At 40.5% G+C, this 14,131-nt stretch overlaps 1 protein-coding gene across 4 annotated transcripts in view; it reads right to left on the bottom strand.

The window, feature by feature from the left end:
• Positions 1 to 13,404: 13,404 nt before the first annotated feature.
• Positions 13,405 to 14,131, bottom strand: part of LOC114477613 (beta-1,4-galactosyltransferase 3-like) — a 31,366-nt gene continuing 30,639 nt past the window's right edge. For all 4 annotated transcript variants that reach the window (XM_028470034.1, XM_028470035.1, XM_028470036.1 and 1 more), the window contains one exon: positions 13,405 to 13,930. In XM_028470034.1, coding sequence (XP_028325835.1) covers positions 13,772 to 13,930 — 159 coding nt within the window. In that variant the 3' untranslated portion in view covers positions 13,405 to 13,771. The remainder of the gene's footprint in view (positions 13,931 to 14,131) is intronic.

Raw genomic sequence — 14,131 nt, 5'->3', positions numbered from 1 at the left:
AAACTGTATTCTTTATGTAAACTTGTGTTTTATTAGTATTCTGTGTCAATCTACTTCATAAATAATAAATAACTTTCATCTACATTTATCTGCTTTGTGCTACATCTTAAATTTAGACAGCTTTTATTCTATTTCTAAATATCTAAATATTTATCAATTTCTAATCACATCATTCATATCCTATGACTTGGTTTGCTTGATAGACGAGCTACTGGGCTCACATTCTTTTTTTTCCCCTTCAGATTCACTGAGGAAATTTGACGATGTCATCGATAACTTCGCTGGCAGGAAAACAAAGGGGAATAAACTTGTAAGGCTGGACTGGCTTACAAGTGGCTTCAGGATGAACATGCTGCTCTCCCTCTTTTTCTCTTTCTCCTGATCGCCCTCATCGTGTCCTGCTGTGGTGAGTGACCTCTGACCTCTGAACGTTTCGTGTGTGTTTGGATTTAAGAATAAGAGATAAAATAAAGCAAATAAATGAGCTTTCCAGGACAAATAAACAAACCTCTTGTACAGATATTAAAGGAACTGTAATTTATTAAATAAAAAGATCTCTATGTTGGTTTTTCTCCATTATAACAATGTTTCAAAACTATTTCAGATGATTAAAAAAAACAAAAAACAAAAAAACATATCTATTAAGGCTGCACGATTAATCAATATTAAATAAAAATTTGATTATTTATTCAAGGCGTTTTTAAAAAAGTCAAAATCCCTCTCCCCGGGCCATGTTTGGACCCTCTATAAACTGTTGAAAAAACACGTTTTAAACACATGTTTAATGTAATAGACCCCTGCTACAACATCTTCCCAAGAGATTCATTTTCAGTTGGGAAGGTTGTTATTTTATCATTAACACAGGGGGTTTAACATTATTTGTTAAAGCTTTGCAGTTGCACTTTATTCCACTTGAAATACTTAAATGGAAATTAATTAAATGGGGAAAGAAACTAAATTGAAATAGAAAATCTAATTTTCAAAGTAAAAAATCTGGAATTTTGTTTTGAGCTAAAGTCGTGCAGCTCTTTGTATCTGGTTGTTTCCAATAGTATTGATTTCATCTACTGTAAATTACAAATGGCCAATTTTTTTTTTTTTTTGAAAAGCAGGTGTAAAATAATAGTTTTTGGTCGAGATTAAACCATTGAGAATGTTTTAAAAACTTTGAGCTTTAACTAAAGCCACTCATTTGGTGAATTAAATTAGAAACATGCTTTTATTTTTTAAACCATTGTTTTTTAAATTGTTTTGAATAAAAATTAAAAAAAATTTTAATCTTCAAAGATCTTTTAACACTGAAAAAAGACACAAAACAAGTGACGGAGGTTAGATTTATGCTTTTATTTTGAAAAGCAGTGTTCAACTCATAATTTTTAAAAAAGATTAAAGATGATGGAGGCTTTTATTGCAATAAGCTTTAACAGAGGCCACAGGGGGAACCTGATGCTTGGATTGAAGGAAAGTAAGTGAAGCTGCAACATTTCGTTTGGGTGAAAGTGAACTTGACCTGAACGTTGTTGTGCAACCGACATACGTTCACTGAGGACTGACGTAAAGTTCACGCTGCAGACGGACTGACTCCTTCTTCTGCAGATCTTTAAGTTTATCAAATGCTTTTATTCATGAGGCAGATATGAAAGTAGAAGTATTGGTGTGAGACCTATGAGGAACATTTAGGTTTCACTTCACCTGGTGATGAACCGAGGTGGTCATAATGTTATGGCTGATCAGTGTTAGCCACATTTTGACTAAATAAAAGATTACTTTATGCAGCGTTTCCCTTCTTTGCAATTCAGCAGAGTGTATAATATGCAGACATTTCAGGGTTGTTCTCAATGAAACACTCTCACATCGTCTACATATTGAGACATTTGGTTTAGAGCCTTGTGCTTTTTGGCTTTCCATTAACCTTATATTTAACCACAAATGTATGAATGTGAACAACACAAACAACTGAAACAACACTAAATTTATCAGCTTTGTTCGATGAAAATATTGGCAAGGACACAATACAAAATAAACAAATGAAGTACATTTTTTTTGTCGCTAGCGCTGTCATCCTGCCTGAAGTGTTGTCCCGCCCACTCGCTAGAGAACGTAACAGCAGGCACGCTTTATCAATTCACTAATGCACTCTGAACATACGTATAGCATTTAGCATAGCACGGTTACGTCCAAAGGCAGGGTAGAGAGCTGCCTTTTTACATAAATGGTTTTCATCTTGGGGACCTGACTGCGCATGCACAAACACATAAAAACACGCTATGGGGCCAGAGGCAGAGCGGCAATGTGCTTTTGGGAGGGGGTGTGGCCTCCTCCTGGCTTACAGCGGATTGAGACTGTGCAGCGTCTCTGCCATACCAGGAAATAGCGATGTTTAGTTATTTGGGCAATGAAAAGCACAAAATGCTGACACTTTCAAACTTTTGGTACTGAAGGCTATCGGAAATGGAAAAATAAATAATTTATAATTACATTATAATTAAAACAAATAATCAAAATATCAATTCACCCTTGGCTAGGCACTGCCTACCTTGCCTACCCTGACTGCACGTCACTGCCTCGTACTGAGATCAATTATGAGCATGCACACTTCCGGAAAATTAATTTGTGCTCGTTCCGCTCTGAGTTTTGCTACTTCCACCGTACTGAGACTGAACATTCAATTTCAAATCTTATGTTCAAAGCTAATGTTGAATGGCTCCATATCATGACCTTCATAACCCCCGGCTTGGACCCATACCAGTTTGTCTAAAAGGTAAACAGATCAACAGGGGATGCCATGAACGCAGCACTACACACAGCGATGTCCCACCTGGAGAAACAAGGTAACTGCGCCCGCCTTCTCTTTGTGGATTATAGTTTGCCGTTTAACACAATCCTCCCACATGGTTTAGTGAGGAAACTGCTGAACCTCGGTCTACTTCATTCCACATGCCTCTGGATTGAGGACTTTTTAACAAAGCGCCCACAAAGGGTCAGGATTGGCTCCCACACCTCTGCACCCTTCACACTCAGAACCGGTTCCCCTCAAGGCTGCGTGCTGAGCTCCCTGCTTTTCACCCTCTACACTACACCCCTATCAACACCAGCAACACCTTCATTAAGTATGCGGACGACACCACAGTGGTAGGCTGCATCACAGGAGGTGATGAGTTCGCTTACTGGGACGAGGTGCAACAGCTGACTGTGTGGTGTAGGGACAATAACCTGCTCCTGAACACATCCAAAACAAAGGAGCTCATCATAGTGTTATGGTCAATTATTATATTCATCATCATATCGTCAAATGTATGTTCATGTGTACAATTTGTCATGTTTTAATACATGAAGACTCCATTACTCTTTACACTTTCGAACAGTGCAGCACAGTCTCTGCCAAGGCCAGAATCTCTGCTCGCATGCAGCACACACTATCATGGAGATAAGGGTGGCGCCACATCTTCCTCATAACATACACATCTTCATCATCCTCAAATCTTTCCACTATTGGGCATCTGACTCCCTCCCTTTTGTCTCTCACTGTTGGGACCTTTTCTTATCTGTATAAAACCTTAAGCTGAAACTGTTGGAGGGGCGCGGCACTTCCTTCGGACGTCCGCCTGGACGGACGCTAATTTTGTTTCACTTTGTTCCATCTTGTACCTTTTTTACTTAGCAATAGAATAAACTTTTTTATATAAAATCATCAATGCTTCTCCTGGACTCCATCATTCAACCAGAGCAATGAATCATGTCTCTAAATGAGGTCAACCGTAAATTCAGCCGTAACAATTGGCGTCACGAACAGGATCCATCTTCTGCTCTGTGGGGCATCGACCGTGGACCAGCACTGGGACACACTTGAAGCCCCGGGGCTGGCCCGCGGTGGTCCGCCCTCGGACAGAGACTGGAGCACGAACCATCGGTTGAACCTCAAACACCAATTCGGACTAAGGTAAAGCTGCCTTTATAAACATATATATATATAAATTTTCATTTACATATATATTTGCTCTGTGCTGATTTTTTTTGGAACCAGTCAAGCATTGTATTGATTTTCAGCTTTGAGCTTTGATTTTGATCCTCAGCTGTTCTGTGTTTTGACGCAGTGAATAGCTCATGAGCAAATGAGAAGGGCTCAAATGGTTGAGGTTCTATGCTTTTTAATGCTGTAGGTTCTCTTTGGTTTTCTTCGGGCTCGGATATTTTGTTTAGGCATAAAATACGGCTGGTCATTATTTACTTTGGTTTTGTTCGGACACCCACAGCCTGTGAGGTCCTGACCATAGATAGACGGGCAACAAGGTTTCCAAAACATCCCAGCGGTGCCATGATCTGAGTTCACCTCTGTACCGAAAGATTAAAACCCCGAACCTAACCTAAATTGTGTTTCTGTGAATCAAACAGATGAAGAATCCAATAAACAAATAATATAGGCATACGCATATACAATCTTGGTATGATGTGAACTCAGATCATGCTTCAGTGAGTTTTACTTCTTTTTTTTTGTAGTTGTTTGGCTTTAAGGCTCTCATTTTGGAGAGAGCCGGCTTTGGGTTTTTTTGTTTTGTTGTTCTCTCGCAGGGAGCTGCTGTGTTTCTGGGTTTTTTTTTTTTTTTTTTTTTTTTTTCTCTCAGAACAGACGTGTGAACACACACACACACACACACACACACACACACACACACACACACACACACACACACACACACACACACCCACACACCCACACACACACACACACACCCACACACACACACACACACACACACACGTACAGAGAGAGAGAGCACACACACAGGCACGCGCACGGGCGCACGCACACGCACAGCCACACCCATCCCAAGAGAGAGAGGTGGCGCCCCTCACTGGCCAGTTTAGTGCACTACACACTTGTGACACAACATTGTGATTTCTCACCTCTCCTGTGCCTACAGAATAGTGCCATTACACACAGACACTATTTTTATTTTATTTTGATTTCATGTTTGATGGGTTCACTCTAAAATGAATATGAGCAACACACACAGATGAATACAGTATTTCATTTTATTTTATTTTAATATTACTGTTACCATCATTATCATTTTTTTTTTATTATTTAATTGTCAGTTTCTGTTGGCTTTGTGGTTGCCCCCTGAAGAAACGACATCTTCAATGAAAGAATGAAATCACCTTCAACTCTTACGCTAATGAAATGTCAACATCATTCAAAGGACCAAGCATCAGAAGGAAATGGACAATCAAAGGTGTGTGACCTTTCAGGACTCAAGGACTCAACTCCCATTCAGCAAAGCAATGCTGAAATAACTCGCTCAGTCCCAAGTCAACTCTTCATCGTCTATGAATGGGCCGCATGCCAATGCCCCATCATCAAAGACTGAGAACCTGTGGGCGTCGGAGTGGACACTCCCCCCACCAATGAGTTGCGAGTTAAACGCCACGACTACTGCCTGAATGATGGGCAGCAACTGCAGACTGGTCACACGTCTGCGGGAAATCTTCACCAAAAAGACACTGTTTCAAAAGCCACAAGGATACCAAGCCACAAGAAGTCCACCACAGCCTTTGGTGGTAGTGCTAAATCACTTTAGCCTTGAACTTTGGCATGGAGGGGGACAACTAGCAAATAGCCAACAAGCTTCTCCTTCGCACAATACTAACCCCTCTATCTTCTGACTGTGCACTAGATTATTTTGTTTTCATTTATTCTCTCACACTCAGACAGACCAGACATACAGTCACACACCCACATTCATAACTATGAGAAACACAGGACCACCAGAACTTCACACAGAACCCTTCTGTTTGCCACATGAGATCAAGTGTGCCCATCATTTATCTTTGCTTTTATTCATTATGTTGCTCATTTATTTACACTGCTTTTGCCTTTATGAGAAAAGAACAAACAAAAGGGGAAGAAAATAGTGTTACTGATAAGGTTGTTTTTGTTTGCTTTTCTTTCATTTTATACTCTTGCTGAGGGAGGCCCCCACAATGCAAGATATGGTTACATCCGCTGAAGACAGAGCCCTCTGTTGCCTCAGCTTTTGGAGCTGAAGTTTTAATTTTTATTGGCCATGATTTTTTTTGAGCTCACACGTTTTTCTCCTTTGTTATTTCTGAACGATTCTTCTTTTTCTCTTTTGTTTTTACTCAATTTCAGGAAAATTGAGACAGAGATTGAGGACTGCAGCCTCAACCAAGTTTAAATTTTGACATTTTTTGACCGATACCCTCGTAAACAATCTGTACCTTACCCTTTTTGAAGCTGCTTGCGACAGACAGCCTAGTTCAACATTCATTGTTTTCATTTTGCGCGCCTCCCCCTTACCGCGTCGGACTGTCTGGCCGGCCCAAAGCCACTCGACAGCATGGGGGGGTACCAAATTTTTCCTGAAAAAAAAAAAAAAAAATGTCCCATTAGTTGCTATGAGTACATAGGCAATTACTTTTCAAACAAGAAGTCCTGGTTTAATGTGCAGAAAAAGGATACACCTTGCTAGGGAAAGCACTCTTCGGGGGATAGTGGTCCACCTGATTTGATACATGCTTGGTAACCGAATACCGTTTTGAACAAATTTCTACGTTCCCTTAGAGTGAGGGTTATTAGAGGTTGCGTGCTCCGTTCAATCTTAGAGGTGCCCAATAAAGTCCTGACAGTTGAGTTTCCCCCAGGTTTGGTACCGGGGTTGAGTTTGTTTCCCTCAGGTTGCAGACCGAGGTTGAGTTATTCCCAAGCTCTTATTTTTCAAGAGTGTAGGTTGAGTTTCCTGCCAATTCAGAGGTTTTTTCTTAGACTTCTGGAGTTTATGGTGGTTGAGTTATTCCCAAGCTCTTATTTTTCAAGAGTGTAGGTTGAGTTTCCTGCCGATTCAGAGGTTTTTCTTAGACTTCTGGAGTTTATGGTGGTTGAGTTATTCCCAAACTCTTATTCTTCAAGAGCGGTGGTTGAGTTTCCTGCTGATTCAGAGATTCTTTTTTACATTTCTGGAGATGGACAGCGGTTGAGTTTCCCCCAGGTTGGGTACCGGGGTTGAGTTTGGTTATTGTGCACGGCTGTGCGATTGCTGCCTGATCAGCAGCTAGTAGACTGTCAGTACTGCAAGGGACAATACTCTAAGTTTAGATTCCACCAAGGCGGAAGTAAAAAGGAGCGTACCTCTTAGTAATCAGACGATACCAGTAAAAAGCAATTAATTAACACTAAAAGGTTGCCAAGCATGAGGGGGCAATAAGAGCTCATTGACCCCGAGAGACGAGGTGGACTGGCTATCGCCATTGGTGGGTTAGATGAGACCTATATTCTACTTAGACACTATGCAGCGAAACCTTGTGAATGTATGGACGTGAAAATTGAGGCATGAACGTGTGCGGTGCATGAGTGACTGAATGATGACACGTTACGTATGCCTGAGAGAACCGCGTTGTGAGTGCGAATGTGCCGTGGACGTGTCATTGAGTGATTGACCGATGAATGGCTGTTTGACTACACATGTTCCTCTGTTTCACCTTCTTTTCCTCCTGGGTTTTGATGCACTTGATCTTCTCCCTGTTTTTGCCAATTATGTAGTGGGGTGTTCAGAAAACACTGCTGCTTGTTAAAAGAACTATGGTTTTAGGCCTTGGGCCTTCTAAAAAGTTTACCAGGTTTTAAAGGTTTTTTTCTGGGTGTTTAAAAACACCAAACGACGTTTTTTATATATGATACCACTTTCAGTGGAATGACTGGCTTTGACCTTGACTGACCTTACTGTTCATGTTCAGTGTCCATGTTTTTTTGTTGTTATATGTGTATACTCGTTGTGGTGTGCACTTGTCTACGTCTTTGTCTTAGTTGTTGTTATTATGTAGCTTTTTCCAAAATACAGGTCGCTGTAAGGAGACGAATCAGATCCAACTAAAGAAAAGAGATATTTTAAATTATTCATTTAAGTCTTAATGGTTTCCTCTCTTTCTGTTTCTGAGTGTTTCCTAACAGAATGCCACCGCCTTCTCGACTCCGATCCTACCTCTTCGCCGCCATGCCTGGTCACTGCTCTTATGATGAAGGATGAGAATTAAAGGGAAGTATTGTCCATAACTGTAACTGGGAAGCAAAGGGGAAATAGATTGAAATAGACACGTGACAATATGACATATTGTGGATGTTCTAACATAATATCTATTCCAGAGACTACAGAGACTTCCAATCCAACTGCGAAAGTGGGGACAGATCTTCCAATTTCCAAAAGGAGCGTACAGTTGACCCTGGCTTTGACCTTTATGGCTGAGGAGGAGGAGGTCGAGGAGGTTGGAGGGCACAAAGGCAGGCGGACACAAGAGAGAGGAAAACGGAGACACATCCAAAATGATCAGATAAGTGATTTTCCAATGATATTTATCATATGGTTTTAAGAATCCAAATGTATTCTTATGTAAAAAAAGGGAAGGGAGGGACCAACGTCCCTCTGATTTTTGATTTATATTTTATCATAGGAAAATATACCTCAAACCCTCCAACCATTTTCTTCTTGTTCCAACAGCACTTAGTGTGCAAGACCATAAAACACCTTCAGTGGGTTTAGACACGTTTAAGGGAAAAATTAAGTGTTCTCAACATTGGGTTGGTGGCCCAATCTGGGTCGCCTGAGATTTAAAAAGGGTCCTCCTGAAACTCTTGATAATTGATTGAAATAAGAGATAGTTTAAAGTTAAGTAACTTCCAAGTATTTAAGGAAGCTCTCCAAACCGTGCTGGGGCTCGTCACCCCTACGAATGGGATAAATACAGAGAGCAAAAGACAATATGATTGTTCGACTCAACTTAACTTTAATTCTGTCTAACCTTAAAGGGCCAATAATCTTGCTAAACTCTGGTTCAGACACAGAATAGGAGACACTTTTGCCACCAATTGACCTTCAAAATTAAGTAAATTACATCTCAAATAATAATTATGAGGGAAATGAATGAAATAAATGAACTGACAAATTCAGCTCTATAAAAGAATTAGGCTATGTGAATAAGTGTGGAGTGTTAACATTATTCAGAATAAATAAAGGATAGAAACAAACAATTTAAATAAATAAATAACATTATTTATTTATTTGGTTAAACTCATTTAGCTTTCTCACATCTCCATGTCTCCCAATTGTATGTATTCATCTTGAGAAGACATGTAATCACACTCCACACTTCTCCGTCCGACTTGCATGTCCTTCTCCGTCCGACTTGCATGCCCTTGTAAACAGTGGTTCTCACCAGGTAAGTAGATGTACCACAGATAATCACTGCAACTCCAGCTATGCTTCTCCTTACTCCAGGAAAAGAAAATCGAATTAATACTTCCTGCTTTTCTTTCAGCCTCATATTTTCCCACTCGCGTGCGAATGGGCTACAGAGCTAGCATGGCTAAAAGCTCACTAACCCACACCTAACCATTGTGTGATTGTGCAGCAGCACCTTTTAGGATCTGAAAAGCTCTCAGATCCTGACCTCTGACCTGTCTCTGCCTTCCTGGCCATACTAACTATTCATTTAGTTAGTTAACTAAACCTAACACCCCTAAAACTTCTATTCTGTTCTGTTCTATTCTATTCTATTCTATTCTATTCTATTCTATTCTATTCTATTCTATTCTATTCTGTTCTGTTCTGTTCTGTTCTGTTCTGTTCTGTTTTGTTTTGGGTGAGTTTTGTTTTGGTGTGTTTCCCCCCCCCCCGTTTTTTTTCTGTCCAGGTACCAGCTAAAGCCTACCAGGTACCAGGTACCAGCTAAAGCCTCAGTAGTGGGATCGCGCCTGTGTTCAGGTACCAGCCAATCCCAAGAGTTTTGTTTTGGTGTTTTTCCCCCTTTCTGTTCAGGTACCAGCTGATCCCAAGAGAGGTTGCCAGGTGTGTGGAGACTACCCTTCCTCAGACAACAACCAATCATCTACAACACCGACCGAAATGACCCACACGGCAGTGAAGGTCGCAGAGCGGGCAACATGGATCCAAGATGATTGCCGACACCAGCTGATGCTGAAACGGAGGCTGACCGAACAATGAAGGGGGAACCGACAAGGCCACTGCTTTGTTTATAAGCCACACCAAATGCTCATAGCTAGGTTGAGGATGGACAACCTCACACCTAGCTGCAGGAATACAGTCATAAACCCCTCTTGCTACGATTGAGGAAAATACTCAAGGTTCTTCACTCATGATGCCGCCAATCAAGTGATTTTTGCTTATCTAGATGCAATAAAGGATGATTTTTGATGATTCATGCCATTGATAATAATGATGAAGTTTTTTTTAAGGTTTATTTCCACATTTTTCTTGATATATCTATATCCGTGCCTCACAAAAGAAGAATATATCCAATGTATGACAATAACGATGCTAATGGTTAACCCTGACAGACAGCAAAGGTGGAATATAATAATTTTGTTTCTTGATTTGGTCGTTGATGCGACCAAAAGTGGGGAATGTTATGGTCAATTATTATATTCATCATCATATCGTCAAATGTATGTTCATGTGTACAATTTGTCATGTTTTAATACATGAAGACTCCATTACTCTTTACACTTTCGAACAGCTGAATCATGATTAAACAGTACAGATCGTATTATTCTCAGTGCAGCACAGTCTCTGCCAAGGCCAGAATCTCTGCTCGCATGCAGCACACACTATCATGGAGATAAGGGTGGCGCCACATCTTCCTCATAACATACACATCTTCATCATCCTCAAATCTTTCCACTATTGGGCATCTGACTCCGTCCCTTTTGTCTCTCACTGTTGGGACCTATTCTTATCTGTATAAAACCTTAAGCTGAAACTGTTGGAGGGGCGCGGCACTTCCTTCGGACGTCCGCCTGGACGGACGCTAATTTTGTTTCACTTTGTTCCATCTTGTACCTTTTTTACTTAGCAAAAGAATAAACTTTTTTATATAAAATCATCAATGCTTCTCCTGGACTCCATCATTCAACCAGAGCAATGAATCATGTCTCTAAATGAGGTCAACCGTAAATTCAGCCGTAACAATAGACTTCAGGAAAAACAAAACAAACATTCAGCCTATTCTGATCAGTGGGACCTGTGTAGAAAGGGTCAGTGACTTTTGCTTTTTGGGAGTCCACATGGAGGAGAAGCTGACTTGGAATAAGAACACTACACAGCTGGTAAAGAAAACTCAACAAAGACTCCACTTCCTGGGAATCCTCAGGAAGAACAACATCAGCCAGAGACTGCTTGTGTCTTTTTACCGCTCCACCATGGAGAGCATCCTTACATTCAATTCAGTTCAATTCAGCTTTATTTATATAGCGCAAAATACAACAAAGTCATCTCAAAGCGCTGAACAAAATATAAAGTCTATAGTAAAAAAGAAGAAAGAACCCAACAAGATCCACATGAACAAGCATTTAGCGACAGTGGGAAGAAAAAAACTCCCTCTTTTTTATAGGAAGAAATCTCCAGCGGAACCAGGTTCAGAGGTGGCAGCCATCCACTTCGACTGGTTGGGGTTAGTGAACAGAGGGAAAAACAGTATAGGATAGAAGGATAGTCCATCCAAGTGTTCCAGACTAGTTGAGCCGCAAACCATTGATCAGGAACCGCTATCTCCAGCATCAAGACACCTGAAACAGAAAAGAGAGCGGAGGGCGGGGAGAAGGCACAGACTGCAGGAAAAAAAAAAAAATATATATATATATATATATATGGGGTGGATATCAGTGTAAATGGTGTGAAGCAGTGTGAGCAGTGTGATGGGCTTTGCAACAAGGAACAGAAGTGGGGGTTTGTCTACAACCTGGCACAACCGTGTCCCTGGACAAAACATCTCATTGTAGCCTATTAGAGCTATGTGTAGATGGTGGATCGTGTTTGAATATAATGTTGGTGTTCTACTATATAATCTTAGTTCTTAATTCCTATTTTTAAGTTTAGAGCTTTTTTTCCTAGTGTTTAGGTTAATGTTATTATACGGTATATGCTTTAGCAAATAAGTAGGTTTTGAGTTTAAAGGTGGAGAGAGTAGCAGCCTCTTGTACTAAAACTGGGAGCTGGTTCCAAAGGGGAGGCGCTTGGTAGCTGAATGATCTGCCTCCTGTTCTATTTCTAGATACTTTAGGAACTTCCAGGAGACCAGCAGATTGAGAGCGGAGTGTTCTGCCCGGACGATAGGGCACTAACAGGTCTTTAAGATACACAGGAGCTTGATCATGTAGAGCTTTGTATAGTAACAGGAGGATTTTAAACTCTATTCTAGATTTTACAGGAGGCCAATGAAGAGAAGCCAATACTGGAGAAAGATGCTCTCTCCTGTTAGTATTCTAGCTGCAGCATTCTGAATTAACTGGAGACTTTTTAGTGAGTTACTAGGACATCCTGACAGTAGGGAGTTACAATAATCTAATCTAGATCTAACAAATGCATGGATTCATTTTTCAGCATCACTCTGGGCCAAGATATTCCTGATTTTAGAGATATTACAGAGGTGGAAGAAAGCTGTCCTTGTGATTTGTTTGTGGTTTGCCAGCTGCACAGTGGCAAACAGCAAAGAACTCCAGAGGGTCACCAAAATGGCTGAGAAAAGTCATTGGGTGTCCTCTGCCCACACTGGAGGACCTTCATGGCTCTTACTGCTTCAGGAGAGCCAACTCCATCCTGAAAGACTCCTACCACCCGGGCCACTTTCTGTTTGAGCTACTGTCGTTGGGCAGATGGTACAGGGCCATCAAAACCAGGACTAATAGACTGAAAAACAGCTTTTTTCCAACTGCTGTAAGAGCCCTAAATAACATGTGTTTGTAATACGTGCAATATACTGATACAACTGATTCTACCTTTGGGTTATATCCATCCTGCAATATTCACTGTATATACACACTACAGCTTCTCTGTTCCTCATGCACTTACCTTTTTTCAATCTTGTGTTTGACAGTGCCTATTTTGTTTGAGCCTATTTATTTTTTTCATTTTATTTCATTTTATTTCATCTTGTCATTGTGTTTTTATTATAACAATTTTTTTATATATTTCATACATTTCTTATAAAAAATGTTGTGTATTTTTTTTGCAGTGAATGGCCGGCACCTTACCTTCCATTGTACTTGTTGCAATGACAATAAAGCAAATCTGAATCTCAATAATAAGCTGTTGTATTCATATAAATCTGATCATGACAATAATATTTCTTTCATCATTGGTTGATTTTTTATCGATGGTCGACTGATGTGACGTTTTAAGCATTTTTTAAAACCAGTACAGCAATTTATGTGCATGGCCAATCCAGCCAGGGTATCTCAGTACTTAGCAGTCACGTACTGTGATTGTAAAACAAACTTAGTACGGAGATAAACTCAGACTGTGACACCGGATTTGTCCAGACGGATTTTATAGATGAAAATGTCCCGGTTTCCAAGGGACCCGAAACACATCTCGGAGAACAAGTTCATTCAAAAGACCGTAACTCCGCTAATATTTGCTCTATCGGAGCAAGTAAGTAAATGAAAAGAGAACTTGATGTGGACTCAGCCCGTCTGAGAAATTGCAAACTGATGGGGCTCAAAGGTCATGGATAAAGATAAACATGATATGAAGTCTCGACTCAAGTAGAGATGAACCGAATAATAAATGGAGCAAAGTCTTCCCACACCGAGGAGCGTTTCTGTCACTAAGCCCCGCCCACAGAACAATCAGAAGCTTCAGGAGTACAGTCACTATTTACACAAACATTATGATATATTTGATCCACTTTGTGTTGATTTTATTTCTATCCATGATGTTGGATCTGGTCCGCCATGGTGGCAGCTTTAGGCGGCGGAGGAGGAGGAGGGAGTCCGGCCTTTGTGCCGACGTCCACGGTGATGTTGGTGTAGAGAGGATGATATTCCCGGGAGATGACTCGAGATTCCACAGTGTTCATCCCGTCCTGTTTCCACGTCTGACGCGTCTTTCTCAACAAATTGAACCTGGAACAGAGAAGTTTATGTTGGAAAAGGCATCCTACCGTACTACTCATACTAATGTACTACTCATAATAATGTACTACTCATACTAATGTACTACTCATACTAACGTATTACTCATACTAACGTACTACTCATACTAACTTAGTAGTCATACTAAAGTACTACACATACTTAGTACTCATACTAACTTAATACTCATAG

Source organism: Gouania willdenowi, chromosome 16 (assembly GCF_900634775.1).
Source record: "Gouania willdenowi chromosome 16, fGouWil2.1, whole genome shotgun sequence".
NCBI classification, from domain to species: domain Eukaryota; kingdom Metazoa; phylum Chordata; class Actinopteri; order Blenniiformes; family Gobiesocidae; genus Gouania; species Gouania willdenowi.
The sequence above is the reverse complement of the archived record's forward strand: the minus strand, read 5'-3'. Positions and strand labels throughout refer to the sequence as shown.